At 42.4% G+C, this 25,582-nt stretch overlaps 4 protein-coding genes and 1 long non-coding RNA gene across 5 annotated transcripts in view; 1 reads left to right on the forward strand and 4 right to left on the reverse strand.

The window, feature by feature from the left end:
* LOC306700290 (forkhead box protein O6-like) overlaps positions 1 to 1,938 on the reverse strand; it is a 29,115-nt gene extending 27,177 nt beyond the window's left edge. Inside the window, exon 1 of the mRNA XM_079165274.1 lies at positions 836 to 1,938. Coding sequence (XP_079021400.1) covers positions 836 to 1,324 — 489 coding nt within the window. The 5' untranslated portion in view covers positions 1,325 to 1,938. The remainder of the gene's footprint in view (positions 1 to 835) is intronic.
* Positions 1,939 to 6,737: 4,799 nt separating this feature from the next.
* Positions 6,738 to 8,671, reverse strand: med18 (mediator of RNA polymerase II transcription, subunit 18 homolog (yeast)). Its single transcript, XM_079165081.1, has 3 exons — positions 8,307 to 8,671; positions 8,089 to 8,189; positions 6,738 to 7,721 (listed from the first exon to the last, which is right to left on the reverse strand). Exons 2-3 carry the CDS (start codon positions 8,159 to 8,161, stop codon positions 7,165 to 7,167), a joined length of 630 nt encoding a protein of 209 aa, XP_079021207.1. The 5' UTR covers positions 8,162 to 8,189; positions 8,307 to 8,671; the 3' UTR covers positions 6,738 to 7,164.
* Positions 8,672 to 9,862: 1,191 nt separating this feature from the next.
* Positions 9,863 to 12,615, reverse strand: LOC306700336. Its single transcript, XR_013767204.1, has 6 exons — positions 11,886 to 12,615; positions 11,491 to 11,772; positions 11,186 to 11,410; positions 10,986 to 11,099; positions 10,845 to 10,885; positions 9,863 to 10,764 (listed from the first exon to the last, which is right to left on the reverse strand). It is a non-coding gene; the product is annotated as an uncharacterized lncRNA (long non-coding RNA).
* Positions 12,616 to 13,292: 677 nt separating this feature from the next.
* cyp4t8 (cytochrome P450, family 4, subfamily T, polypeptide 8) lies at positions 13,293 to 20,155 on the forward strand. The gene is made up of 12 exons (XM_079165329.1): positions 13,293 to 13,533; positions 15,563 to 15,707; positions 15,845 to 15,889; positions 15,991 to 16,118; positions 16,309 to 16,433; positions 16,554 to 16,708; positions 16,886 to 16,992; positions 17,908 to 18,098; positions 18,246 to 18,379; positions 18,724 to 18,788; positions 19,110 to 19,192; positions 19,583 to 20,155. Exons 1-12 carry the CDS (start codon positions 13,342 to 13,344, stop codon positions 19,764 to 19,766), a joined length of 1,554 nt encoding a protein of 517 aa, XP_079021455.1. The 5' UTR covers positions 13,293 to 13,341; the 3' UTR covers positions 19,767 to 20,155.
* A 264-nt stretch (positions 20,156 to 20,419) lies between these two features.
* ppp1r8b (protein phosphatase 1, regulatory subunit 8b) lies at positions 20,420 to 24,871 on the reverse strand. The gene is made up of 7 exons (XM_079163981.1): positions 24,801 to 24,871; positions 24,195 to 24,255; positions 23,773 to 23,926; positions 23,430 to 23,647; positions 23,102 to 23,246; positions 22,429 to 22,493; positions 20,420 to 22,317 (listed from the first exon to the last, which is right to left on the reverse strand). Exons 1-7 carry the CDS (start codon positions 24,851 to 24,853, stop codon positions 21,964 to 21,966), a joined length of 1,050 nt encoding a protein of 349 aa, XP_079020107.1. The 5' UTR covers positions 24,854 to 24,871; the 3' UTR covers positions 20,420 to 21,963.
* Positions 24,872 to 25,582: the final 711 nt, after the last annotated feature.

Genomic DNA, 25,582 nt, shown 5'->3' on the forward strand with positions numbered 1-25,582 from the left:
AGAGCCATCATCATCGTACAGCCTCTAACTTCTCACACATTGGAAATAAGTATTTTTAGATTCAACTTAAGGTCTCAGCTCAGCACAGGTGCACCATGAGGACAAGCACTGCTGCCCTGCTGATCTCCCTGTCCTCAGTTGGCCATAATGAATAGCAACATGAAGAGGCTGATAACATGGGCAGATGTCCAGGGGGTTTCTCCAGGCGCTCAGCCAGACAGGCAGCGGTGGTGGACTGTGGTCAGGAGTGAACACCCGTCTGAATATTTACATCGTGGACAGCTGACCTGTGATCTCCAACTACAAGTGTCCCCCCTGCTGATGTGTTTTTTAAACTGATAAGTAGAAAGTGTGTGTGTGGAGCTATTTGCATGAAAATAGATTGAATAGTTGATTCTATTTAACCGACTCATTTACTCGCAGCAGATATAGAAATAAATCATTAACCATTGTGGTGCTGCTCCTGGTGAAAGGATTTCATGCTCCACTACGGACCCTGTTGCCCATCATGATCTGCTCTGGGATGAGCAAAGCCGTGTTACACACACACACACACACACACACACACACACACACACACAGCAAGTGACTACACTCCAGTCTATTACATTCTGCCATCAATGATCTATTAGAATGACTGACGGCTGTAATGAACTAAGACAAGATAACGCATGGCACCATTCATGCGTAACCGATACGGAATCCCATAGTGACATGTGTATGCCACGAGGGGTGAAAAAAACATGGTATAATGGGTTAGCGAATAGGAATAATACTCGCTATTATCACTCTGTGATTAACACGTCAAACGCCCAACATGCGTTTTATCCCTTACCTTCCAGCCAGCTGAGCTGTTACTGTCGCCCTTATCCTTGAAATAGGGCACATAGCGGACCATCCAGTCGTATATCTGTGACAGCGTGAGTCTCTTTTCTGCGGTGCTCTCAATGGCGCGGGTAATGAGATCCGCGTAGGACTGGTTCCCCCACGCGTTCCGCCGCGAGGATTTGGCTTTGCGCAGCGGTCCGGTCACATCGAGCGCCGCGCCAGCCAGGCATGGGTGCGTCGCGCCCGTGGGTGCCGGGGCGCCGGCTGGATGCTTCAGCTCTCCCGGCGTTCCGCCCACGAGCCCCGCTATGCAAGCCGGGACGTCCTCTGGTTCCACCTTGATGTTGGCCAGTGAAAGACCCCCGCTGACCTCGTGTACACCGGGGAAATCCTCCGGGCATGGCAGCGGCCAGGTGCACGAGCGAGGCCGGCTCTGCGGCTCGAAATCCGAATCAACCTGATGAGCGTCCAATTCGTCGTCCTCCATCATCAACATGTACCCTTCCGTCGAAAAGGGAATTAATCAAACGAAGAGCAAGGGAGGGGAATACCTCCACGACCCCAATATCCAACTGTCCTCAGTGTCACTTCACGTTGAAATTCGCCTCGTAATATTGCTGTTAAGCTTCCAGTCTGAATCAATAAGAAGCAATTCAACGGAGTAAAAGGATCATGGTGAATACGAGCAAAAATCACAGCCTCGCGTGTAGAGATAAGAGAAGTAATAAAAGTAACAATAATTTTTCGTCCATTTTACCTGGAGTAAAATAATCAAACGGAGATAAAAAGGCTTCTCATTCAACAGTCCACATCACCTCAAGGCAGTCAATCTCAAGCGCGTGTCAGAGCCAGTCATTGGGGGCTCTTCTCAATCCAGTTGCAGCAACAGATGATAATTCAGATAAGGAGCATATTTGCAAAGCAGTCGTCGATAAATCCTCCAGAAGACAAGAGGAAAGGAACGAGGAAAGAAGGGGGAGAAATCATCAGAGCTGCGTTGAGAGCATCCACTGAGGCGATAATGCGTGATTACCGTGAATTATTAAATCTTCCAGTCTGCACGGATTAAGCTGGCAGCGGCACATTCAAGTCCATTCAGCCTGAACAGCACCCAACTGTCTGCAATTATAATGAAGAGGCGTGCGCATGTGACGAATCGATAAATTCCCAGTCTGAAAAATATAAAGAAAGAAAGAAAGAAAGAAAAAAAAAAAAAAAAGAATATAGTCCAGCGATTCAATTTCGTATCCACTTGTCAGGTTGATAAAATAGTCTTTTATCAGACCTTCCTCTTGCTCCCCTCTATCCCCCCTTGCCTTCTCTCACTCTCTCAGATCCCACACATGTTCTCATTTGCTTACAACTCGTTCCGTCGATGTGAACCGAGGATGACGCGCCGGCGCTGTAGTGGAGATGCTGCCAATTGGAGTGCGCTCACGAAATCAATACTCTCCGAACATGATTACAGCGAAACCCCGAACTCCCTCTTTCTCCCTCTCTCTGTCTCCACCTATCTCACCACCATCTCTGATACGAACGGAGGGAGCAAACCCCAAATTCTTAATGGAAACTCTGCATAACGATCTCTCTGGCAGAGCGTCACACGGCGCTTTGTGTGCCAGCCTCCTCGTCCGGCGGGGATAAAACAAGACAATGTGTAAATTACACAGGGGGATTGTCCGGCTATATATATATTTGTTTTGTCTTTTTAAAAATACAGTGCCCGGTCTGTCTTTGTGCGTAGCAAATTGTCCAGAGCAACGTGTGCAGCGTCCAATTGCCCTTCAGGGAGAACTCGCGGTGCGCAGGAGGTTTCACCTCTGATGATTATTTGCGGGCTATACCTCAGCCAGTGTAATTTTATATGCCGATTAGACCGATTTAGTCCAGATTAGGAGAGATTAGGAAACCCTTGATTTTAATCCGGGAGTAGTGAGGTGAAATGTTTTTTGTTTTTGCTTTTTTTCAGAGGCCAGATTGAAAGATCATCTCTGCTCCGCATTCCATCCAAAGTCAGGAGGCATACAACACTTTCACATTATCATCTCAAATCGCATTTCCCAAGACTGGACGCCAAAGACGCGCTGCTGTGGCAGACACAGCCCCGGTCAGACCCGAGTGCGTAATTCTGCTACACTGACTGAGGGAGGGAGATTCCGCCCCTCCATCCCACCACCCGCCTCCCCAAATCTGACAGCAGGGCGGGCACACAGTCACAGGTGCACGAATCCCATTGGCTGTTTATTTCCCCCATAAACGCCATTAACAATGACTTTTTTTGTAGGTAAAAAAAGGTGGGATGGTAGCCCCACACAGCACTTCACCTTTCACCTTTTTCCAAACGGTTTGCTGAGTTTACAAGCTATTCTACAGCAACAATCTGATTCGCAGTTTTATGCACATTCGCACCTGTTATGTTGATGGTTGCTGTATATAATTTATGGATGGACTTTTATAGGCATTCCTACTTCTACACACTCACGCACGCTGCACACTCAGCTACAATTTCTGATAATATTTGGAAGTTAAGAAGCCGTTCAACGCAAGCCTTTTTTTTAACCATAGGGGAGATTCTACTCAACATATTCTACTCATAGCTGTAACAAAACACCCTCAAATTTCAGGGTGAGACATGCGCAGCTCACAGGCCCCAGTAAAATAAGCACCTGTGCAGCAAAGGCTGTAAGTTGCCTGAGGACCCCGCCCTCTTCGTGCAAAGCGTGCACGGATGAAAGCTATACTTAAGACGTTTCACAATATGGCCACACTGTGTGCACTCAGACATGACTAATGTTGAGAAATGTGTGTCAAAAATAGCACACTTTTAAATGCGGGAGGATGTGTCATAGTGTGTCATAGAAATGACTTGATGCTAAACATCATTGGGATCAGATGGCTAAAAAGTCATGTTGCTTAGTTTGTGTAAGAAGTCTGCAAGCCCTACTGCATCTATACATTTGATTAATGGGAAATGATCTATTCATTGTCATTTGGCCACTTAAATATGTGCCAACAGCAAAAATCAAAATCAACGCTGGAGAATGATCCTCTAGTCTGTAATACAAGGCGCTACTTATGACGCGTGTTCACAAGTAAAACCCCTGGGTGCCAGAGTGTTGGTGACACAAGAGAACACAATGCCTCTTGATTGCACGTAAAGTTAAAGAAAAGTAATTGGGAAGACAAATGACGGAAGCTCACAGCTGGACCGAATCTCCAGAGCAACAAGAAGAGTTGACTGAGACAAACAAAGAAGAGGGAGGCCCAGGCAGCACGACTTTAAAAACTACATATGTGTTCGGTCGCCTCGAGGCCGACTGCTACGCTGTCCCCCATACCAGACATTCCAGAGGCAGCGTGGCTGGCTTCAGGCTCTGAGTAGCTGATCCTGGAACAGCATGTTCTGCACAGCAGTAATCACAGTCAGCCACAAGCGATGCAGAGCTTTGGACCTGTCAATTTCTCCCCCCGAAAAAGTTCCCTGGAATTCCATTCACATTGGGAAAAGGGACAATCCTCATTTCCTTGGCACTGCCAGTAGACGGCCATCAAGGACCTCACGATGTTGTGCAATGTGTTCCCGTCAACCATTCCGCCCGGCGGGATTAGGATGAGAGGAAGCTGGAGAAGCCTCAACAACACCCTTGGGAGATCGATGCCTGTTTGGGAAAACACTTCCCCCCCCCTGGTTCTCCTCCCCTCTCAGCCATCCACCCACACTCTCTAACAAGCATATGTGTCTTCAATGACACATGAAGGAGAGGGCTCAAATCCAAGTGCTGGGAACGTTCCCGAGTAGACGAAGCTGGATTTCACCCCTCCGTGGCACCGGGCCCAAAGAAGGTTGACTTAAAGACTTCCTGCCCCGAGCAAGAGCCAGCTTTTTGTGGCATCTTGGTGTGTGCGCTGCCAACTATGAACATGATGCTCAGAGGCAGCAAAGACAATTGATGCCAAGAGTTTTAATTAAAGCTATGTTGTGGAATGGAAAGTAAAGGCACGTTCAGGTGACGGTGTCTCTCCCCGTTTCAGAGGTCGAACCAGAGGTCCATCTATTCTATTTGATCTATTGAAAGGTACTATAATGGACTCTTGACAGGTTATCAGACAGTTTGAGTCCAACACCGATGACTCCACATGACCCACATCGGCAAAGAGACCATCAGTCAGAATATTGGCTATTTCTCTAGTCGTCATCGGATTCCCTGTGAACTCAGACTAAATGGTTCACCACAAACCCCTTCAGCTCAGACTCCAGACTCCCGCAGGGTGCAGACCCAGATCCAAAAATCACAACCTCACAGTGAAAAGTAATCAATTTGATGATCAGTTACGTTCTCTTACCGTATTCATAGACTTATCGGGATTTTTGTGTGCATGCATTGGAATCGGTGTCACTCCAGTCTGTTTCTTATAATAAACCACGCAGAATATCATATGGCCTCCGGCAACAAGTTCAAATCCCCCCCCCACTCGTCCAAGTTAAGTTAGTTGGCTACATCTACAATAGCCGAGCAGGCCCGATGCCAAGACACCGATTAGCCTAGCTATGCCCCTGTTCTCCAGGCAATGTGGAGTGGAGGTGCAGTGGGAGTCCAGCTCATCACCAAAGAGCACCGTGCTTAACACAAGTTTATGTGGAAGAAAGCCAGCAGACTGTAGTGTATCCATGCTGCACATATAAAGCCTTGGGCTGGGAGGAATCTGCCTCTTTAATACATAATTCACTCAGAGCTGAAACATCACGCTTTCGTCCTAAGGGCCAGTAGTCTGCTCATGGTTGCTGGAACATAAAACTGTCTCCATCAGATAATCCGGGCTCTCATTGACTGGCAACGTTTGTGTACCAAACTATGACGTTGGGTTCAATTTGAGCACAGAACAGCCCTCAAAATAGACGAATATAAAGAATCCTATAGCAACAGAATGCACAGCATGTTTAAGTGTTCATCGGGTGGTTTTTCGAGGTGCATTTTCTGTATGTGGAAGCAATGTCATCTCACCTTTCCACCTCAGCGAGCTCGTCCTCGTCAGCCTTGATATGCAGGTAGGTCAACATGTAGAGACAGCCATCTGCCCTCGAGCTCTCCCTTCAGACACGCTCGCTTTACATTGCAACCCCTGCAAACGCATCTTCCTGTGTGTGTATGTGTGTGTGTGTGTGTGTGTGTGGGGGGGGGGGGGGGGTATTATTAGAAGCACTCCTGTCTTATTGCCCACATTATTATCCTAACTGACAGGATGTGCATTAGTTACTTCAGTCTCGGCTGCAGATTGGCCATAATGTTGACACACTAGTGTACAAGCCATTTTGGAAAATTCGGCATGAAGAGGGAGGGATCCTGAGGCAGCGTTAGTGCTTTCATGTGTAATAGTCCCAGCTCAAGTTCCCATGAAAGAGGCACTAATGGGTTAACAGTAGAAATGAGAGGGGAAGAGAGGGGAAATCAATGCTTTTGTTGAGGGGGGAAGAAAGAACGGCTTTCACAGGTCTATGTATCATTAAGCAATTGAGAAAGGTAATTAGAGTTGGAGGGGGGGGGGGAGATGTGCAGATCTCACAGCTAATTATTTCCATGGCAACCACAGCTCCTGTGGATGGTCTGAGGTAGAGTTCAGCTGCCAGTCAAACAAAGAGCAAGAGAGACCCCTAGTGGGGTAAAATGTGTTGAACATAGAACACAAATCATATTAAATTAGTCAAAAAACAGGTCTTTGAGCAACATACTGGAGGAAACAGCTGCTACAATGTAGTGATGTGTATAAACTGGTATAAAACCGTATGTTTTTAGGTGTTAAACCTGCCACACAGAATCAAATCTAGGTATTTTTTAATAAAAGATCATAATCGAGAACTTAAACCACTTAAAGAAATAAATAGGCCAGCAGCCATGAGAACTATATTTTTACTCTTATTCTTGCCTGGAAGTTGTTTTTTTAGCAATACTTATTTTATTTTACTGCTTTACACTTTTACATTTCTTCTATTTATACTTAGATACATCACTATCGTTTCTTTTGTAAACAGTGTACAATTAATTATTAAAGACGTAAATGAATTAGCAAGGAGAATTAAACAAAACTGTACAGTATGAATTGACGAAAAAGTGATAATTGTTGTCAAAACGTCACACGTGACCACGCGTTGGTTAGAAATTATGGAATGCAAGAATATTTTGTATGACTGTAGACATGTCCAGCTCACATAACAAATGAACCAGAGGTGTAGCCGTTAAGTCAAAGTTGAATTGCATTTAATTTCAGTAACAAATGTAAACATTATTAAAATCTCGTTTGTCCATGGTGGCCGGAGATGACTCGACCCTCTAAATGATGTCAATGTCTCTGTTTGCTGGGGTCTATCTTCTCCAGGTGAACCAGGGGCTTAAGCTGCTCAGCAAAGCTGCGCATGTCCTCCGACATGTTGTCCTGGCCAGCGGGAGCCAACACACTCAGCTCCACCAGGTACGAAAGCGATAGGCGTTCTGTGTTGTCCGTGTTCCCCGGTACCAGGATGCGCGACAGCTTGCTAACCACAATTTTCATAGCACCTTTGCGGAATATGTGCCCGTTGGCCACAAACTCGTGGTCCATGCGGAAGCCCATCTCGTTGAGGAACTCCGGCAGGCTGTGAGAGGCGGCCACGTCAACACAGTTGCGCACCAGGGCGTGCCGGCTCTTGTCTCCCACTTCGGGTTGGCCGAGGTAGCGTAGGTGCCACGGCGACGTGGGGTGGGAGAGGGACCGCCGGGCACGCAGAATGAAAGGGTTCCCCTGCTGGCCTTTCAGAAGATAAACCAGTTCATGATCCGTAAACGTCTCCGGTTCCATGTTGTCACACAGACCTCGAAGGCGATGCAAGAGGCTTTCCAGTGCCTGGTCAAACACACTGCCTGCGTTGATAAGAGGTAGAGAAACATGCATAAATATATAAAACATGTAAACAATGTGGTGTGAGGTCTGCACAATACGTTGCACCTACATTTTTTACATCTACACAAAAAAACACTCCAACATTACATCAGCTGATATTACTAAAGCCACAGAGAGGTGAGACAAAAAGGAAAGAGACCTTTGTCACAAACACGGCAGATGTTTAAGGTTAAAAGTAGTTATCTTTGCTATGCTGGCAGTATTGCAGTCTCATACAACACTGTAACACATCAGTCCTGCAACAATTTACTCCTACGGGCCATGTAGCTTCCTAACACGTATGAAGAGGTGTTTCATTGTCTGTCTTCAGCTGTGGATGTTTCTTACCTTGCAGCAGATATTCCATCATATTGATTGCGCCTCCGGTGACGGGCATCGCTGTAACAGGCGGGGCTTCCATATTTACCCAGGCACCACGTTGTTTTTGACTGTAGGAGTAACGTATCAATAACAGTTAGCGTTAGTTAGCTATATCTGCACCCTCACCATTAGACAGTTAACTGAGTTCACGCCAATTCACTCTCAAAAGTAGCTCGATTCATTACCTGACAAAATGACAAAATGCAGCTCTTCACTTGATGGGGAACACCGGCTAAAAGTTGGGAGTGTCCGTCTTCTGTCTCCACAGTAAAGACCGAGGATCCGTAGGCGTCACTGTGATTGTTCAATTGACACACGGCTAGCTAGTAGATACCCAGCTAGCTAAAGCAGCTAGCATCTGTTAGCTACAATAGCGTGTTAACCAACTTACCGTGCTGCGCGTTTCAACGTTAGCTACGGTACTTGAATTGAATGACCAATATTTATTATTGGAAACAAAGAGGCGATTAAAATAAAACAAAAATATTCCAACTGCTTGGACAGCAAAAGAATGAACACAGCCGACAACAGTGTATGAAAATCAAGCTTACTTTTCTTCTTCTGTTGCTTTTTCTGCTGCTGTTGCGTCCAACTTTGAGGCGCATCACAGCCACCTACTGGAGTTGTGTATGTAGGGTTCTTCTTCTACAGTTGTATTTGTGGCAGAGCAGACGCAGAAGTGGGTTCAACATGTTCTTTAACTCCACAGTTACCACACTTGTCACTGATCCTTTCGCCCAGCACAAACATGGTGCTGTGTTAACCACTCTTAAGTCTTGCTGTGATTATTTCCTTTCTTCTGTTACTTTAAAGTACTACTACATTCTGACTAAGATGTTTGTATTTTGTGATACCTCTTTCGGTTTCTTCGCCTTCATCTTCATTCCACTTTTTCTGCCACCTCTCCATTTCTTTTCTTTTAATCACTGATTTCCTTCTGCAGTTATTTCATTTTGTTATGCCCTTTTTTTGCACACTCATCGGCATACTCATTCCCTTTAAGAACTGCACTCCACCTCTGTGTAGTCTTAGCAAACATTGACAGTTCAATGAGTAAATATTCAAGTATAGACTACGTGCTTTTAACAACAACTGCTTAATTTGAACTGACTGTCAGGTCCGACCTCTTCCACCCACTGCAAACCAATAATGTCTGCCACTGTCTCTGCTGTATACACTGATAACTGGTCAGACAGCCTTTTGGAAATAGATACTTGGAAGATTCCCACACTCTTGTTTGTTCTCAACCGTGTCTGTGAAGATTTTAAGATAACTGGGATACCTTTTCCTAAGGCACTTGTTTCAAATCTCACTTCATTCTTTCTCCATTTCCTATTCTTTCCCAGAATAGTTATCCACGTTTACATCTGTACTGGAGTAGACTATAGTTATTTTCCTATAAGTGACAAAGGAAGTGAAGTAATGCTAGTTTAAAATACCTAATTCAAAGTAAAAAACCCTGCATACAAAAAAAATGCAAGTAGTAAACTAAAATGACTATCACTAAACTGTCCTTCAGTATTAAAAATACACATTCTCATTATTCACTTGTGCACCAGGGCCCCTTTCAGTGTATAGGCATATCTTTGGATTCTCATTAAGATGCAATAACATGTAAGCAATGATGGAAGAACTCCTCAGATTCTTAAGTAAACGCATCAATATCATGTTGCAAAAGCACTTTATTACTATTCCAAACAAAAACATTTCCCAAAAGTTCAGAATTAGATACAAAATGTGCAATTATGTTCTGCAAGTTAACTATAGCTGTCAAATAAATTTAGCAAATAAAATGGGACACTATCTCAAGTAAAATACAGTACAATACCCCAAACATGTACTTGCATACGGTACATGCATAATTGTATTAGTATAGTTTCCACTGAATGCCCTGTTGCTACAGTTTCTAAAGACACAAGTAATATAAACATATTCGGGCTTGAAACACCTAAATTGTAAGTCATGCTGGCACAAGGAATTATGGAAAGGGTGTTTCTGTGTTGAAAAAAAAGAGTAAATAAATAGCTTTTTTACATGGAGTAGTAGAGAATTTGCTTTGATCATTTCACTCAGTTAGGAAACTTCTCAATGGAAAAAGATCACCCAATGCTTCAAAAGTTCCCCTCAGAACCGCGTGACGGAAGTCATAAACACTTTTTGTTCATGAATTACTATCGTTTAAACCAGGGGTGTCAAACTCATTGTTGCTCTGGGGCCGCATCGGCATCATGGTTGCCCCCAAAGGGCCGGTTGTCGGCGGGGGGGGCGGGGGGGGTGCTGCTGCTCCTTCGTCGTCGTCGTCGTCGGCGGGGGTGGGGGGCTGCTGCTGCCACATACGCTGGTGGAGGTGTGTGCGCGCGGATCGGGGAGGAGCTCCGCCGTGCGCGATTTCCATTTTTTTTTTTTTTGCTGGTAGATTCGCGGGCCACATAAAATGACGTGGCGGGCCGGATCCGGCCCGCGGGCCGTATGTTTGACACCCCTGGTTTAAACAGTGGCATTTATGGAACAACTTAATTCGGGACTTTTTCTCTTTACTTTTATTTTACTATACACACAACCACTGTCCGTATAAGTCATATGGTTGTTTGTTGGTGTCCTTAAGACAATTGATGAATAAACCACTGAAGTCTCCTCTTCCACCTGCAGTAAGAAGTAAGAAATGTATTTTCATTTAAGGTTATGCCATCATCATCATCATCATCACTTACTCACTTACTTACTCTGCCTCTCCAGCCACAGCAACAAAAGTGAACAGGAAACGCTGTGAGGAGATAGAAACAGAAACAGAATCCGGGGGTATGTCAAAAGTCTTACCACTATAATGAGGAAAATTCAATATGACAAAAAGCTGCACACTTTACCTGCCAGCAATTTTTGTCTGTAGCAAATTAAAAGTGACATTAAAATAAGAGATGTAAGGGCTGCTGATGTTCCATAAATAACTGCCATCAGATATCCAGGCTTTGTAGGTAAGTCTGTAAAACCAAAACAAATAAGAAATGAAATTCCTTTGATTCGAGCCCACGAACTCCTTGAAGAGCGAAACAGAAAAAGCACCCACCTGTAGAGTTGTTGGAAGCATTTGATGGCCCGTGAGTGCTGTTAACTGTAGTGTGTCCATAAAACATCTGCTTTGCACTGCAATTTAAAGACCCATTTGGATCTACAGGCACGGATATCGTCCTTGTGCGTGTCTCCACATTTAGTGTGCCGTTTGCTTTGATGTTACTGAATTCCATGTCACACGTCACAGCACAAGAAACAGATGAAACCTCACTGTTCTGGACTGTAATACAGCAAAAAAAAACAACATTTAATTTTGAGTTGACATAAGACATTGTCTGTGTGTGTGTGTTATTTTCTCACCTGTGATTACACACAAGTTGATAGTAAGTAGCCTCTGCTTGTGTCCATCACATCCACTTTTCCAGCAGGTGTATTTCCCAGCATCTGCTCTTTTGACATTTACAATGTGTAGCGACTTGTGAGTCACAAAGTCTGGTTCTGGTTCTGGTTCGGAGTTCCTGAGTGCGGTCGTGTTACTTGCTTCAAATGTCCATTTTAAGTTAATGGAATCGCCTGGACATGCATGAGTAAAACTGATGCCTGCAATAACGTAGAATGTCTTAAGAGTTTCTATCAGAGTTTCTGAAAATAAATAAAGGTTTTGTTTATTTGAATAAAGGATGAATTTAGGCAAATGTAGGTGCTTTTATTCATGTTGTAAAAGAACAAATTATGACAATCACAACAGTTCTGACCTTTCTTCACGCTGAGGATGACGGTGGGTGGTTTATTCCAACAATTGTCTTGAAAACAATTGTCACACCAGTAAAGGCCTTGATCCTCCTCTGTGAAATTATCGATGACCAAGGAACCATTGCTTGGCACCTTTATTCTGGAGCGAAGGAGCGGCTGGTGGTACTCTACTCCTGTCTTATCTTTAAAATATATCCGGCTTGAGTGGCTGTGTTCATCTTTCTTGTAAGACCATTCGAAAGAGTTCGAATCACTTCTGTAAAGTTTACAAGGTATCACAGCTCGACATCCCAGCGAGAACAGAAGGTGATTCGTGGCTGCCAAAATAGAAGTTTCCGGTTACACGCTACTAGTAGCTTGAATAGCTTAAAATATAAACAATGTATTGACAACACTAACTTCCCAAATTGCATTCTAAATACAGTGTAATATGAAAGATTTAGTACAGTTACTTACTGTTTCCTGAGGTAAAGGGGGATGAGTTACAAATAAGAAGTAGAAAAACAAAGCCTTTTTGCATTGTGCTTGAGGCACTCAATCCTCCTTAGAGATAAAGACAACACTGAAGTAATGAAACACCCCCTCAGTGGTTACACTATTGCTGCTCATCAAAACACAGATCAGAGAAGCTGCATCGCACCAGAAGGTTTTTAGATTGAGCATAACGACTAAATTCACAGTGACACATCGGAAGCGGTCTAACAGCCAATTCACAGGAACTTTTGTCGTGGCTTTCACCCACACCTTCTTTCTCATGCTGTGACATTTATTCACTTTTTTTTCCGCATTAGCATAGGTGTTGAGATACAGCATTTGTACTCACTGCTGTTTATACATCTGCGCTCATTCGGTATATATTTGAGGAAAAACACTAACTGATGCTGTGCTGTCGATACAATATAATTAACTCCCAAGCTTAAATTAAGATTTGCTTGCGGTGATTTTTTACCTCAAGAAAATATATGCTCTGCAGTAACAGTGCTAGGGGTTAATTAGAGTAAGGTTTTTTTTAGGTTAACATAATGCAGACACCGTGTCTAGAAAGTGTAACAGTGGAAACGTTTACATTCATGAGCATTATGACTCAGATGTGGGCAAAACAAGCTCATCGGGCTCATAGAATATTCTGGCACCATTCAGTCATGAGCTCTTTAAAGTTAATGTATTGACGTGGAGACATCTTAAGCTTTGCTCAACAGCACTGCAAGCATGAAAAAAGAAAATGTGTCTTTAAAACACTTCCATACTCAAAACTCCTATATTTCCGCCAGCACGTGAAGTCACCATTTGGGAGTCGGTCTGAGCGCGTTCTTCTCCACTACCGATGGTTACGTCACACTACCGTAGCCTACTTTAAAGTTCGATGCGCGCAACTCTGTCATCTTGAAGGCCACCTTCAGTGCGTTCAGAGAGTTTGTTGTTTTTGTTTTGCTTCAGCGAGGCTCGTGCTCAACCGCAATGGACTCAGTTGCGGCTTTCGTGAAACTTCATTTGGGCTGGCCACAAATGCATCACTTGTTCGCCCTACTTTGTCTTGTTGCCGTCGTCTATAAATTAACGATCTTGCTCGCCCAAAGAAGATTCTTGCTTCGAAACGTTGAAGCTTTTCCGGGACCACCTGCACACTGGCTCTTTGGAAACCTGAAGGAGGTAATTCGGTTCCGTTATAACTGCAACTGCAACTGCGTGTATCTGTTAAATATTATTACTGTAATCATAAAGTATGGGCCGTTTAGCACCTTTCAAAACAAAGTTACAAAGTGCTTTACAGTAAACACAAATAATGCAAGTAAATAAGTGCAAAAAAACAGTTTTGCTACCAGTATTTATATTTACACTGTTAAATATTAAAGGGTACATTATATATATTTTTGTTTTAAGTTTCTTTGCAGATAAATAGTTTACATAATTACTAGCCTTTTGGCTTCATCAGACACATGTACATGTTTTTCATTGTTAATGTGTGTTGTCCCTGATTTTAAGAAATGAGTAAAGTACATGCAACCTGTAAAATAATCATGCATTTTTGAATACACAGCATTTAAGAAATAGCTCAAATTAACGTCACCTGGATCTAGTCTCTATTATCCTCTTGAGCCCGAGAGCCCCCTTTTAAAGGGGGCGAAGAGTACACACATGTAGTACAAATCACTTTTGAGAACGAATGAAATGATATTTTAAAATATTTAAAAAACGTACATGATGAAGAGATTCTGATAAAATTAACCATGTAACCTATTTTAATCACTCAAAAATATATATATACACAAAGTACTTCAAGGTACTACAAGTACTACCACAGTTTCACCTATTTCTCACCATGAGAAGGCGAGCAATGTTCTCTGTTATCGATCCCAGCCGCAATCTACGGCACTTTTCAGACAAAGAGAATATCCACATGGACCAGCAGAACAAACTACATCGAACTATAGCTTCAGAATATTTCTACTTTTCACCGTTAAAAAGTTATAATTATTCTACCTCGGATCAAAACACAGCCTAACAGCATTAATATTGAAACGCTTCGTACCTTTTAGATGTTTTTCTGGAAGAAAATGGCCCGAAAAAAATGTGATCAATTTCCTGCATTCGCAGCTGCTCTCTCTCCTTCCTCTTTCCAAACAACTGAGTCTCTACGAGCTTCTATGACGAATGAATAATAATTTCAGTTTTGGCCAATGGGTTTGACCTATGGGGGCGGATCACAGTTTTCGATTATTTTATTGGCTTAAAATTCGGTCAAACAACTCAAAGAACGAATGACTACAATGCCCAGAGTTTTCCGGGTTCAGAACTGAGAATTGCGCAAATCGGCCAATCACAGGCTGTGTTAGGTTCAAATACATCCCGTAAAACTGAAATTCTGACGAAAATTAGCCATATTTTACAGGGTTTTATATAGCACAGGCTCTCAAAATGATGCCAAACTGCTGTATTAGATAGATTGAACACTATTAGTGTTAAAAAAGTGAAATAAATAGTTATATAGTATTTAAAAGAGCTATATTGGCTGCTTCCAAAATCAGAATTGACATTGGCTGACCTCAGCTGACCTGTACACCGGCATTGATTTCTCAGGCATACTTCACTCTATCAAAGCCAATTTTTTTTAAAAGGACTGCTGACGTGTTGTGATTTGATTTGAGAGCGTTTAAACCTTGGTCTGCATCATTTCAAATCAATAAAAGTGCTTTTTCTTTCAGGCGAACCTGACATTTTTTTATTTGAGCTGTGTGTTATATTCATTCAGCATTAATTAGTAACATATACACTGATATGTACATATATTAAAAAACTATCACAAGTGTTTATTTATGTTAAATTATTAAAATAGACCTTGTAGTTAGCGAGATAAGCCCCTTTCAGTACGGGTATGACATTTTCGAGCAGAGGTCTCAAAATAGGCTTAGGGTATCCAACATTTTAAAGAACTATTCACAAAGAGTACTTTCACTTTGTGATACTGAAATAAATGTTTTGATAATGTATTATTGATTTGTATTTAAGTACAATTTTGAAGGCAAGACTTAAACTTGTAATTGAGTATATTTTGATATTGTGGTTTTGCTACTTTTACTTATATTCTGCACATTAGAGTTCAGGCGAACCAACTGTTCTCATTCAGCTACAGGATGGACAGTGTTGGTTAAGCTTCCTATATGTGTGCATTTTGTTTCAGTTCAAACAAGATGGGAAAGACTTGTACAGGGTTGTGAAATGGGCACAGCACTACCCATATGCTTTCCCAATGTGGTTTGGTCCCTTTGTTTGTTACTTCAACATTCACCATCCGGATTATGTGAAAACGGTATTAAAATCAACAGGTGAGTTGAGTTATTATTATTATTATTATTATTATTATTATTTGTATCTTTACTGATATCACATACAACATTGGCTACATGTTTTTTATAACCAAAGGTCAATGTAACAGAATTTTAATTTGTTTGTCTCCCAACAGAGCCTAAAGATAATTTTGCATACAGATTCTTTGAGCCTTGGATTGGTAAGACCGCTTTGCCCTTCTCCTACTGCCTATTTCGGCAGCGACAGAGTTGTTTGTTAAGGCGCGTTACTCATTGACCTACTTTCCGTCTCTGTCTTTAGGTGACGGTTTATTGCTGTCAAACGGTCAGGAGTGGTTTAGACACAGAAGGCTCTTGACCCCAGGTTTCCATTATGATGTTCTGAAACCATACATAAATCTGATGTCAGACTCTACTAACATTATGCTGGTATGTAAATGCCGGTTTAGTTGTGTCAATCACAATTCATAATAAGTCTACACGGACTATAATGGCTTAGCAATGTTGAGAAAATCCAGGGGACAAACTTGTGTGTCAAAGTCGGTTGAGCCAAAGGGTGTGTTGGAGTTTTGTTCTGTCTCCTGCAGAGATGTCACATCTGTTCTCTCACTGTTGCCAGGACAAATGGGAAAGATATGCAAACAGCAATGAGTCCTTTGAATTGTTTGAACACGTGAGCCTCATGACACTAGACAACATCTTGAAGTGTGCCTTCAGCGACAACAGCAACTGTCAGACGGAGAGGTGAATCCATAACGAACCTTTTTCACAAGTTCTGGTCTTGGTTCTCAAATGTTTGCTGCTTCAGCTGTCTGAATCGTTCATCATTGAGACTTCTAACGATTGCCTACGTTCTCATTTCAGTGGAATAAATGCGTACATCAAAGCAGTGTATGACCTACGTAACCTCATTAACCTGAGGATGCGGACATTTCCTTACCACAATGACCTCATTTTCTACCTCAGCCCACATGGCTTCAGATTTAGAAAAGCATGCAGGGTGACCCACAGACATACAGGTAAGAACTTCAAACATTTGCCAAACAATTGCCAAATATCAATCACACTGGATTTGGTCAATTTGCAATCTAGCATACCCACACTAAGCTTTCGTTATATAATCAATTATTTTACACGTTGCTGCATTTTATGAGTTAGTCTGCAAATACTCATTCAGTGTCTTGTCCTTTTTGAAGAGGAAGTCATAAGAAAGAGGAGAGAAGAACTAAAGGAGGACAATAAGCTGGATCGCATACAGACCAAGAGAAACTTGGACTTTCTGGACATCCTTCTCTTAGCAAGAGTATGTGTGATATCAGCTCCCATCCACTGAATCCAGAAATGTACACATGCTCACTTTGTAATAAACCACAAACCTGTAAACGGCCCTAACATACCAACTGCTACTACACCCTCTATAGAGAAAATAGTTTGAATAACAGTATTGAGTCATTTAAAGCATAAACAGCCTTAGAGTAGCAGCAAACAATATTCAGCAGCGGCATGAAGTCAAATAAATATTTTTTTTTAAATAAATAAGGCAATGTTGGCCATACAAAGCTTCCGCTTGCTCTAACCACCCATGACCTTCCAGTGTCTGACTTGCCTTACGGCTTAACTAGTGCTCCACCCGCTTGATTTTCTGACCGTAGATATCGGTTGCTGTAGAGGCACAACAACACATTTTTAGGTCAAAGATGATATTGTCCTTCGGTGTAACGTTTCACTAGATAAATAGCTTTCACACCACGACTTGAAGTCATTCCAACCCGTTCAGAAGGCGGATCATAGGCCTCTTTCAATCAAAATGTTGGGTACATTTTGGAAAATATGAAATCATTTCTGTTAAGATACAATACACTTCCCACTGACACCACTATAACTCCGGTATCATTGCTGTTTCCCCACCCCAAAATTACCACATTGAATCTCCTCCCTCTAAACCCACTCAAGTGCTCTACATTTGACCCGGTGAGGTTTCTGTTGTCACCTGTCTCTGTGACTTCAACAACTCAGCACTCACCTGACTGCCATTGTTCTTTATCTTTGTATTTTATTTGTTCTTTTACAATGGTTTCATTGTCAAGTACAGGACTTGTTTTAAAAAGTTCTAGTAGTAGTAGTAGTAGTAGTAGTAGTAGTAGTAGTAGTAGTGGCACATTCACAAACAGCGTGTTTATTTTGTCTTTTTTTTACATTTCTATTTTCTCACCTTCAGGATGAGAATCAGCAGGGTCTGTTAGATGAAGATATACGAGCAGAGGTGGACACCTTCATGTTTGCGGGCCATGACACCACAGCCAGTGGAGTGTCTTTCATCCTCTACTCTCTGGCCTGCAACCCGGAACACCAGAAGCTTTGCAGGGAAGAGATCATTCAAGCTCTGGATGGCAAGGACACCTTTGCGTGGTGGGTTTACAATGTTGACGACCTTGCCACGTGCAATGCAAGTCAGTGCCAGTCAGAATCACAACAGCTGGATTAGGTGAGCTTTAGGCTGTCACTGTTTTTGTTTAGAATATTGACAACCAATGCCTGTCTGTCTGTGTTTTAAAGGGAGCATCTCAGTAAAATTCCATACACTACGATGTGCATAAAAGAATCCCTCCGCCTTTACCCTCCTGTGCCAGGAATATCCAGAATCACCACCAAACCCATGACCTTCTTTGATGGAAGGTCTTTGCCAAAAGGTTTGTTGTTTCCGTTTTTGGAAAGCTCACATAGTCACACAAGAGTATGTTGCCTGAAGCAGCATACTCTTGATTATATAATAACTTTGACCTCACTGGAAGAATATATTATTAACTTGTATTGGTCACCTAAGTCTCAGATTGGTTTTCGATAATGGACCTTTGGCGTAAGTCATGCTTGCACAACATACAGCATACATTAATAACCCTTTGACCCACATGCTTAAAATAGTTTTAGCAGGTTCCAAAAAAATATATGAAAATGCCAGTCTATTTGCTTTAGTACACCTTGTTTTACAGTCTCTGCACAATCCAAAACCTACTTTATTTTTTCTCATTTGCAGGTTGTCTTATTGGAACAAGTGTGTTTGGGATTCACAGGAATGCAGTTGTCTGGGAAAACCCTGATGTAAGTCGAGAAGATCACCCTGAGAAGTCTCTGTGAAGCGAAAGCTCACCTGTGCCGACTCACTACATGGTGTACATAGAATCAATGATAAAAGTAAAACTTATGGTCCCGCGTTGCTGTGGTGGCCCAACACCCTATATCTACATAAAGAGTGACGTCAAATTGGGCGCACAATTAATGCGAAGCCTATAGTGACCTGGTTCTAGAAGATCCGCCACTGTGTGTTCTCTCACAGCATTAGGGGTGTGAGTGGGCATAGACTTGAAAGAGGGGACAAATTGTGTGATTTATGCCCTTTCTTTTTATCTTGTGTCGAAACAGGAGTTTGACCCACTGCGTTTTCTTCCGGAGAATGTTTCCAGGAGGTCCCCACATGCATTCGTGCCCTTCTCAGCGGGGCCAAGGTATGTCCTCACCTGATCATTTGGACTGGCTCACTATGAACTAGGGCTACAACTACTCTCTTTCTAATCATTTTTCCATCTGATCAGTCTGCACAGTATGTGAATGTGTAACCCCTTTTCACCAACACAATACAAACTGTTACAGGAAACAAGAGAGCTCAGTGTAACTTTGGATCGATCCAATTCAAAACAACGCACAAACCCCAATAAGAAATACCTTATGCAAACCTTTGGATTTTAGTAAACAACTCTTGCTACCAGCAGAAAAAAAATGCAATCATTGACTGAACATGGATTTATGGTCAACATAAAAGTTCAACTTTACAATACAATTGCCCTGCAGTAAGAACTATAAAAGTATTTCTCATATTGTTTGTTTTCCCCACTCAGAAACTGCATTGGTCAGAACTTTGCCATGAATGAGCTGAAAGTAGCGACGGCCCTGATACTGAAGAGATACCAGCTGATAGAGGACCCCACTCAGAAACCCAAGTTAATTGCTAGAGTGGTGCTTCGCTCAATCAATGGCATCCACATCAAGATCAAACCTGTAGAAAACCTGCAAAAAGGGTAAATGCTCAACCTGAATGGAGAACTGATATAGAATCACTAACGGATAATAATGAAATAGATAACTCTATAAAGTATTTTATTTAGTGATTGAACATTTTGGGTTAGAAATGACTTGCTGAAAAAGAAGTTGTTTCTATTTTAGAATCATTGTCTCACACTGGAACGGTTTAACATGTGGAAAAAGGAATAAGACCTCTATTGTGGCAGGACCTTTGCACCAAATCAGTTTGAAATAATTTCCTCATTTGTAAATACACCATAATATAGTTTGTGGTTCTGTTTTTGATGGGTATTAGGAACAGGTCAAAGCACAAAAGGTTTAGCTGATTTGTTTTCTTGTGTTCATGAGAATGTAACATGCACTTTCACACTACTGATCAAAGAATAAAGTTCATAAAACTTTAAAGGGTGCTGCCTCTGTGTAAACATTAATTTTTGTCCGTGCAACATTAACTCATTTTAATCAGGTCCAAAGTACTCCTGAGGTATCTGGTAAATGAATATCTCCAGAATTAAGCGTGAGCAAGTCTTTGTTTCCGGTCTGTTTGCTTAGAGGCCATTGAATCCCATACCTTCATAAGACCTTTCAGGGAATACAGACGCAATTCAACATTTAATCACAGCTGAAAACACTGCAGAGAGTTTTGAGTCAAAAGTAATTCATTTTTTATTTACAGTCATATGATTACAAAATCCACAAGGACAAAAAGTCACCAGCACAGTTTGTAAAAGTGAAACACCTCGTCTTTTGTTGATTTCGGATCCTTTCCAACCTTTCACTTATAAGATCCCACGAAAACGGCTCGTCTTTAGTGCTGACTTAGTGCAGTCCAACCGTTACCATCCGATCTTTCTGCATGTTCCATCAACTCGACCTTCCTCTTACAACTACTTGCCTCTTTGTTTAAAATAAGATTGACAGCTTGCAGTCTGATACCTCTCTCAAAAGGGTGAACACCAATTAAGTGAGAATACCACTTCATGGGACCTTTACACTTGGGAATTACAATCAGTTACATGTTGCAAATGTGTGACATGAATAACTGATATTCTGTTACTGTGCAAAGATGGTTCCTATGTCTCAAGTCAATTCGGGGCAAACTGAATATGAAAAGTTCACTGTGTAAACGGCACTGTAGTCTTCTGCAAGAGAAAGTTATTAACACGCTACATGACCATCAAAACATACTAAATCCAAACCTTTTGTTTTGAGGAGCATTTCTTAAATTTTTGCAGCCGAGTTGGTATTTGTTACTGTGCTGCCGTTCCAATTTAAAACTATATTCTGTTCCTACATAATAGTCCAATTAACTGCCGACATAGAAAACTGTAAAATTCTTATATTTACAGTATACTACAAACCATTTAAAACTCAATATACATTAGAACAAGATGTGATCGACATACTGTTTGGACAGGGCGAGTGGCTTTTATCTGCAGAAGAATCCAAATCAGTAACGACAAGTTTGCATCATCACTTTCACGAGATGCCGTGTGGATTTTGAAATGTTGAGGTTGGTGCAACAAGCCATAAACAATAGTAACTGCAAGTCTGCAGCAAGAGCTCACTGACAACGTTGACCATTGTGCACAAGTCACCATCTAGTGGCTTGTTGGACAAATACAACAAACTTGAGTTGATGTCCTATCGGTCTAACCCATGTAATGGAAAGGCTTCACATTATATTAAGAGGTTTTTTCAAAGCAGCCCTGTGTTTTGATAGAAACGGACTTCATGTCTGGATTCTGTGACTTTCCTCACGGTAAAATATTTCGTATAAAAGTTTGTTTTGCCATTTGTTTGACAGCATTATCAAAACACTGACGGAGTGAAAAAAAATGTTGAAAAAGTGATTAGTAAAAAAAAATACAACTCAACAACCAAAACAACCAGCCCGTCACTCACAGACAAACCGCACCTCTGAGGCTCAAATGCTAACTGCCAAGTGTAAATGTATGTTAATTGTGTTTGCAATCAAACTTCTGCTTTATTCCTGCAAACTTATCAACTGCTGACAATAGCAATGTTGGTGATATCTCGTGACAGACCCCACTGTGTGGTGACTTTTTTTTTTTTTAACACGACAAATAAAAAAATAAAAAAAACTAGATTGAGATGTGAATGACTCCCCCTCTGCCAGGTCACAGTCCCTGCTGTATCTGCTGGTAACCTGAGAGTCAGCAGCTTAGACAAACTGTTAGATGAGTAGTGAAGGGGTGGGTTTCTTCCCCGGCCAAGCTTCTTTGGCATACTTCTTTTTGCGTGGCTCGTTGTGTGTCTCTGGTAGGTAGGGGGCTGTGACGGGGGTGGGGTTGAGTGTGACGGGGGGCTGGGGAGCCTCTGGGGCCAGGTCCACCTCGGGCGCCGGATTGGGGAAGGGCAGAGGAAGCCCTCCCTGCATAGCAGCACCTCCCGGAGCTCCTGTTGGCTGGTTCTCGTGACTGGTGGGGGGCAAGTCCCCATAGAGACCACCACCCAAGTTGTAGCCGTGGATGCGCTTTGAAGTCAGGTCGTCGAGACCAAGAGTGTTGTGACCCTCTGATCTGCGTTTCTGCAGCAGAGAGGACAGTGTATTAACATCACCGGTTATACATACTCCAAGTCATATTTTTGCTGAAACATAGCACTGGTATCGTGCTGTGTGACATAAAACAAAGCTTACCTTGATGGGGATGACCGCAGTCTGCACCATGTTTCTAAACCGTCCCACCGAGGGGTCTATATCCTCTGTAAGTATTAAAAATAACAAGTGTTAAAATGTATCGAGAAATGTTTTTGTTTCCTAAAAGAAGAATAGTAGACATGCACCTATCTTATCACATATCTTTAACACATATGACATAGCTTGGTTGTATATTTACAGCATCATGGGAGGCCCCTCACTGCAAAAACCCATTCAAAATACTTAAACAAATGACTTAGTGGTGCTAAATTTGATATTCAGAGCATTAATATAGCTGCAAACAAGTAGTGGAGTAATGTCTACCGGATTAGAGAATGCCAACTAGCAAGTTCACGGCCGCCGTGCTGCCCTGCAGAGTCGTCGCAAAAGTGTAGCACCCACCCTCCAGTTCCCTCTCAGCTAAATACTGTTAGCTCTGTCTGCACTTCAGTTGGAGTTTGCACTCTTAGCTGCAAGCCGCCGGCTCAGCTATATTAATGTTAAGAGCCGTTGCAAAGCAATAGAAATGCTCCAAACCTCGTATAAAGCACCCTTATATATGTTTACTGCCTGTAAAAACAACTTGGATGACGTCCAAGGTAAAATCTCATTACGGTCCTTTTTCAGTTACATGCTGTAAAACCTCCACACAAGAATCTTGAATTCGTCATACCTGGGTTAATGATGGAGTCGTCTTCGTTGAAGGTAACTCTGGAGTTCCTCCGCTTCCTCTTAGGCCTCTGGATTTCCAGATTACCCTCCTCAATAGTCAGTAAGGAGATGCGCTTGTTGTGAGCCGTGTTGAACTCCGTCAGGTTCTGGCAGGATGCAGACAGGCATTGATAAACATATTACTCATGTTACACTTCATAAAGCCCATTAGCAGTCTACCGTGTGGGCAACAAATGTGATGATTAAGGTGCAGCCATTTTCTTTCTCCCTTTATGCAATTCATATTTGAGAGCACGAGAATATCGTCGTTATCGAGAAACGTTATGTACCTCCAGCTCCGTCTCTTCCTCTGGAAGCCCGAGCAGTCCTTTCAGCTCCTCATCCTCTCCCGTCTTGCTGTCCCCGGTGCCGGCGGTGCCTTGGGTCTGGGGTTTCTCTCTGATGGTGTAGGTCCTTGTTGAGGCCCCAAAAGATACCGTAGAGTCTATGGGAACTTGCTGAGGCTTGTGTGCCTCCAGACGGATGTGTCCCAGGTAAGTACCGTGGGCTAAAATGGCGAAAATCAAATAAAGTGGTTTGCAAATGTTAAGACAGAATGTTACATTACCGTGGAGAGACACTGTTTCTATGTACAACACGAGTATACAGGTGTGATTGTGAGTGATGTCTTACTGCTGTTCAGGTCTATGAGAAAGAGCCTTTTCAGGTGTTTGTGGTAGATCAGGGCGGCGTGTACACGTGAGCATGACTGATGGTCGATGGTGAAGTCACACCAGTCCGGGTTCCTTCCAAACAAGTAGTACTTCTTTTCATCTATGATCAGTTTCTACGGGAGGAGACAGTTTCGGTGAATCGAGGTCTTTCAAACAACCGGTTAACAGGTGATGTAAAATGTCCTTGTGCCTCTGAGCCATAACCGAACAGTGTTCCTTCTCACTGAAAGGCATAAATATCAGGGCTTATTCTGCTCTCGCACCGTTTGAAGCCATGAAGCCAAAGAAAGTCCCAGTGTGCAACACATCTGGGACAGAGTGGAACGTCAGGCTCGTATCTGGTGCATTCAAGTCATTTGCATAGTCAAATAGCCAAGTTACCTCCATCAGCTTGTCTCCCTTCATCACGTCTAGATGGAGCCCCTGAGGCGGCTTGCCTGCCCTGAAAGATAACACTTGGTGAACGTTTTGAACATTTACAAAGTCTACAACCTGAGCATTTGTGCAACTTTGATCGTTACAACAAATCAATAGCTTAGCTTTGTTTCTTTTGACACGCATGAAGGTTTATTCATAATAAACGAGTGCTTGTACGGTGGACCTGTACGATAGTCCTCTCATGACAACGTTTGTAGCGTTAGCGGTCGTCATCTATTGCAATGCTATTAAAGACCAAATAAATATTCAAACAACGCACTATCAATACCACATAACCCATTCTGCTTATAACAGACACCCTTAACCTTAACACGTGAAGCATTTCCTTGTAGAAACGACAGTAAAACCTAACGCCATTTGTAAATGAATACCAACGTGAACGAGTTAGCTTGCTAGCTTGCTTAGTTGCTAACGCTAGCAACAGTTACTACAAGCTTATCTCTGCGTAAAAGATCAGTTATATGAATGAGTGAACGCTGCTTTGCTCATTTGCATATGGTATTGCATTAGAAACAGACAGCTACAACTTCAGCATGTGGATTTGCTCACCATGATGGACAATCAAAAGGAGGAGCACTTTCTTTGCTTATTTTAGTCGCCATCTTGCCTCATCTTCTCATAGCCGGAGTGCATGCTGGGTAAACGTCACTTTGGCTTACTGGGAGTTGCTGTCTTCCAAATTCTAACTATCACATCCGAGGTAGAACACCGAATATATTTACTAAAATACATTATGTGCACACAATTCAGACTGAAATTGGGTCAAATTATCACTGTGCTAACATCAAGTGGGGGCAATTAAAGTGAGCAAGAACAACTTTGAATTCCCTCAACAACCACTAGGGGTTCTCAGAGCCCAGATATATGACTCTAAAGAGGCATGCTGCAATAAATGTGTCCGATTCGTGTGGTTGTGGGGAGATACTGGTTTGAGAGTGAGGGGCTGCCTTGCCATGTCACAAAAGTGGGAGGATGCCTAGTTTATTCTACAGGAAGTGAGGGGGTTGTCTTTTTCTACTATAAGTGGCTTAACTAGTTTGAGAGGGTATATTCCCTGCATGAAAGATGGGTCATGGCACACTCTGTAAGAGAGGAGCACTGGAAAGTTTTATTTGGAAAGAGGTGTGGTACACTTCCCTAAAAGCTCAGGGAATCCCTTTTGTGGCTCGGCTGGGATAAACATGTCAAGTATCGACCATTATTGTTGTGTTTTGTTACACAGCCCTGACACAAAAACTCAACAATATCAGTTTGTGTTTGGCCAATTTATCTCTCTTGATATTCAAAAACAAGATTAGTTTTTGGGCATCTTTTAGACGTCGAAACAATCT

The sequence above is a fragment of the Pholis gunnellus genome, assembly GCF_910591455.1.
Source record: "Pholis gunnellus genome assembly, chromosome: 8".
Taxonomy (NCBI): Eukaryota; Metazoa; Chordata; class Actinopteri; order Perciformes; family Pholidae; genus Pholis; species Pholis gunnellus.

What these genes read in the sequence shown, in the direction of transcription:
- cyp4t8 (XM_079165329.1), top strand. Translation starts at nt 13,342, where the DNA reads ATGGACTCAGTTGCGGCTTTCGTGAAACTTCATTTGGGCTGGCCACAA. An exon ending in AACGGTATTAAAATCAACAG is followed by an intron (nt 15,708 to 15,844) that starts GTGAGTTGAGTT and finishes GTCTCCCAACAG; the next exon opens with AGCCTAAAGATAATTTTGCA. An exon ending in TGGAAGGTCTTTGCCAAAAG is followed by an intron (nt 18,380 to 18,723) that starts GTTTGTTGTTTC and finishes TCTCATTTGCAG; the next exon opens with GTTGTCTTATTGGAACAAGT.
- ppp1r8b (XM_079163981.1), bottom strand. Translation starts at nt 24,853, where the DNA reads ATGGCGACTAAAATAAGCAAAGAAAGTGCTCCTCCTTTTGATTGTCCA. An exon ending in CGACTCCATCATTAACCCAG is followed by an intron (nt 22,494 to 23,101) that starts GTATGACGAATT and finishes TAATACTTACAG; the next exon opens with AGGATATAGACCCCTCGGTG. An exon ending in CTGCGGTCATCCCCATCAAG is followed by an intron (nt 22,318 to 22,428) that starts GTAAGCTTTGTT and finishes TCTCTGCTGCAG; the next exon opens with AAACGCAGATCAGAGGGTCA.
- med18 (XM_079165081.1), bottom strand. Translation starts at nt 8,161, where the DNA reads ATGGAAGCCCCGCCTGTTACAGCGATGCCCGTCACCGGAGGCGCAATC. An exon ending in GATGGAATATCTGCTGCAAG is followed by an intron (nt 7,722 to 8,088) that starts GTAAGAAACATC and finishes TTATCAACGCAG; the next exon opens with GCAGTGTGTTTGACCAGGCA.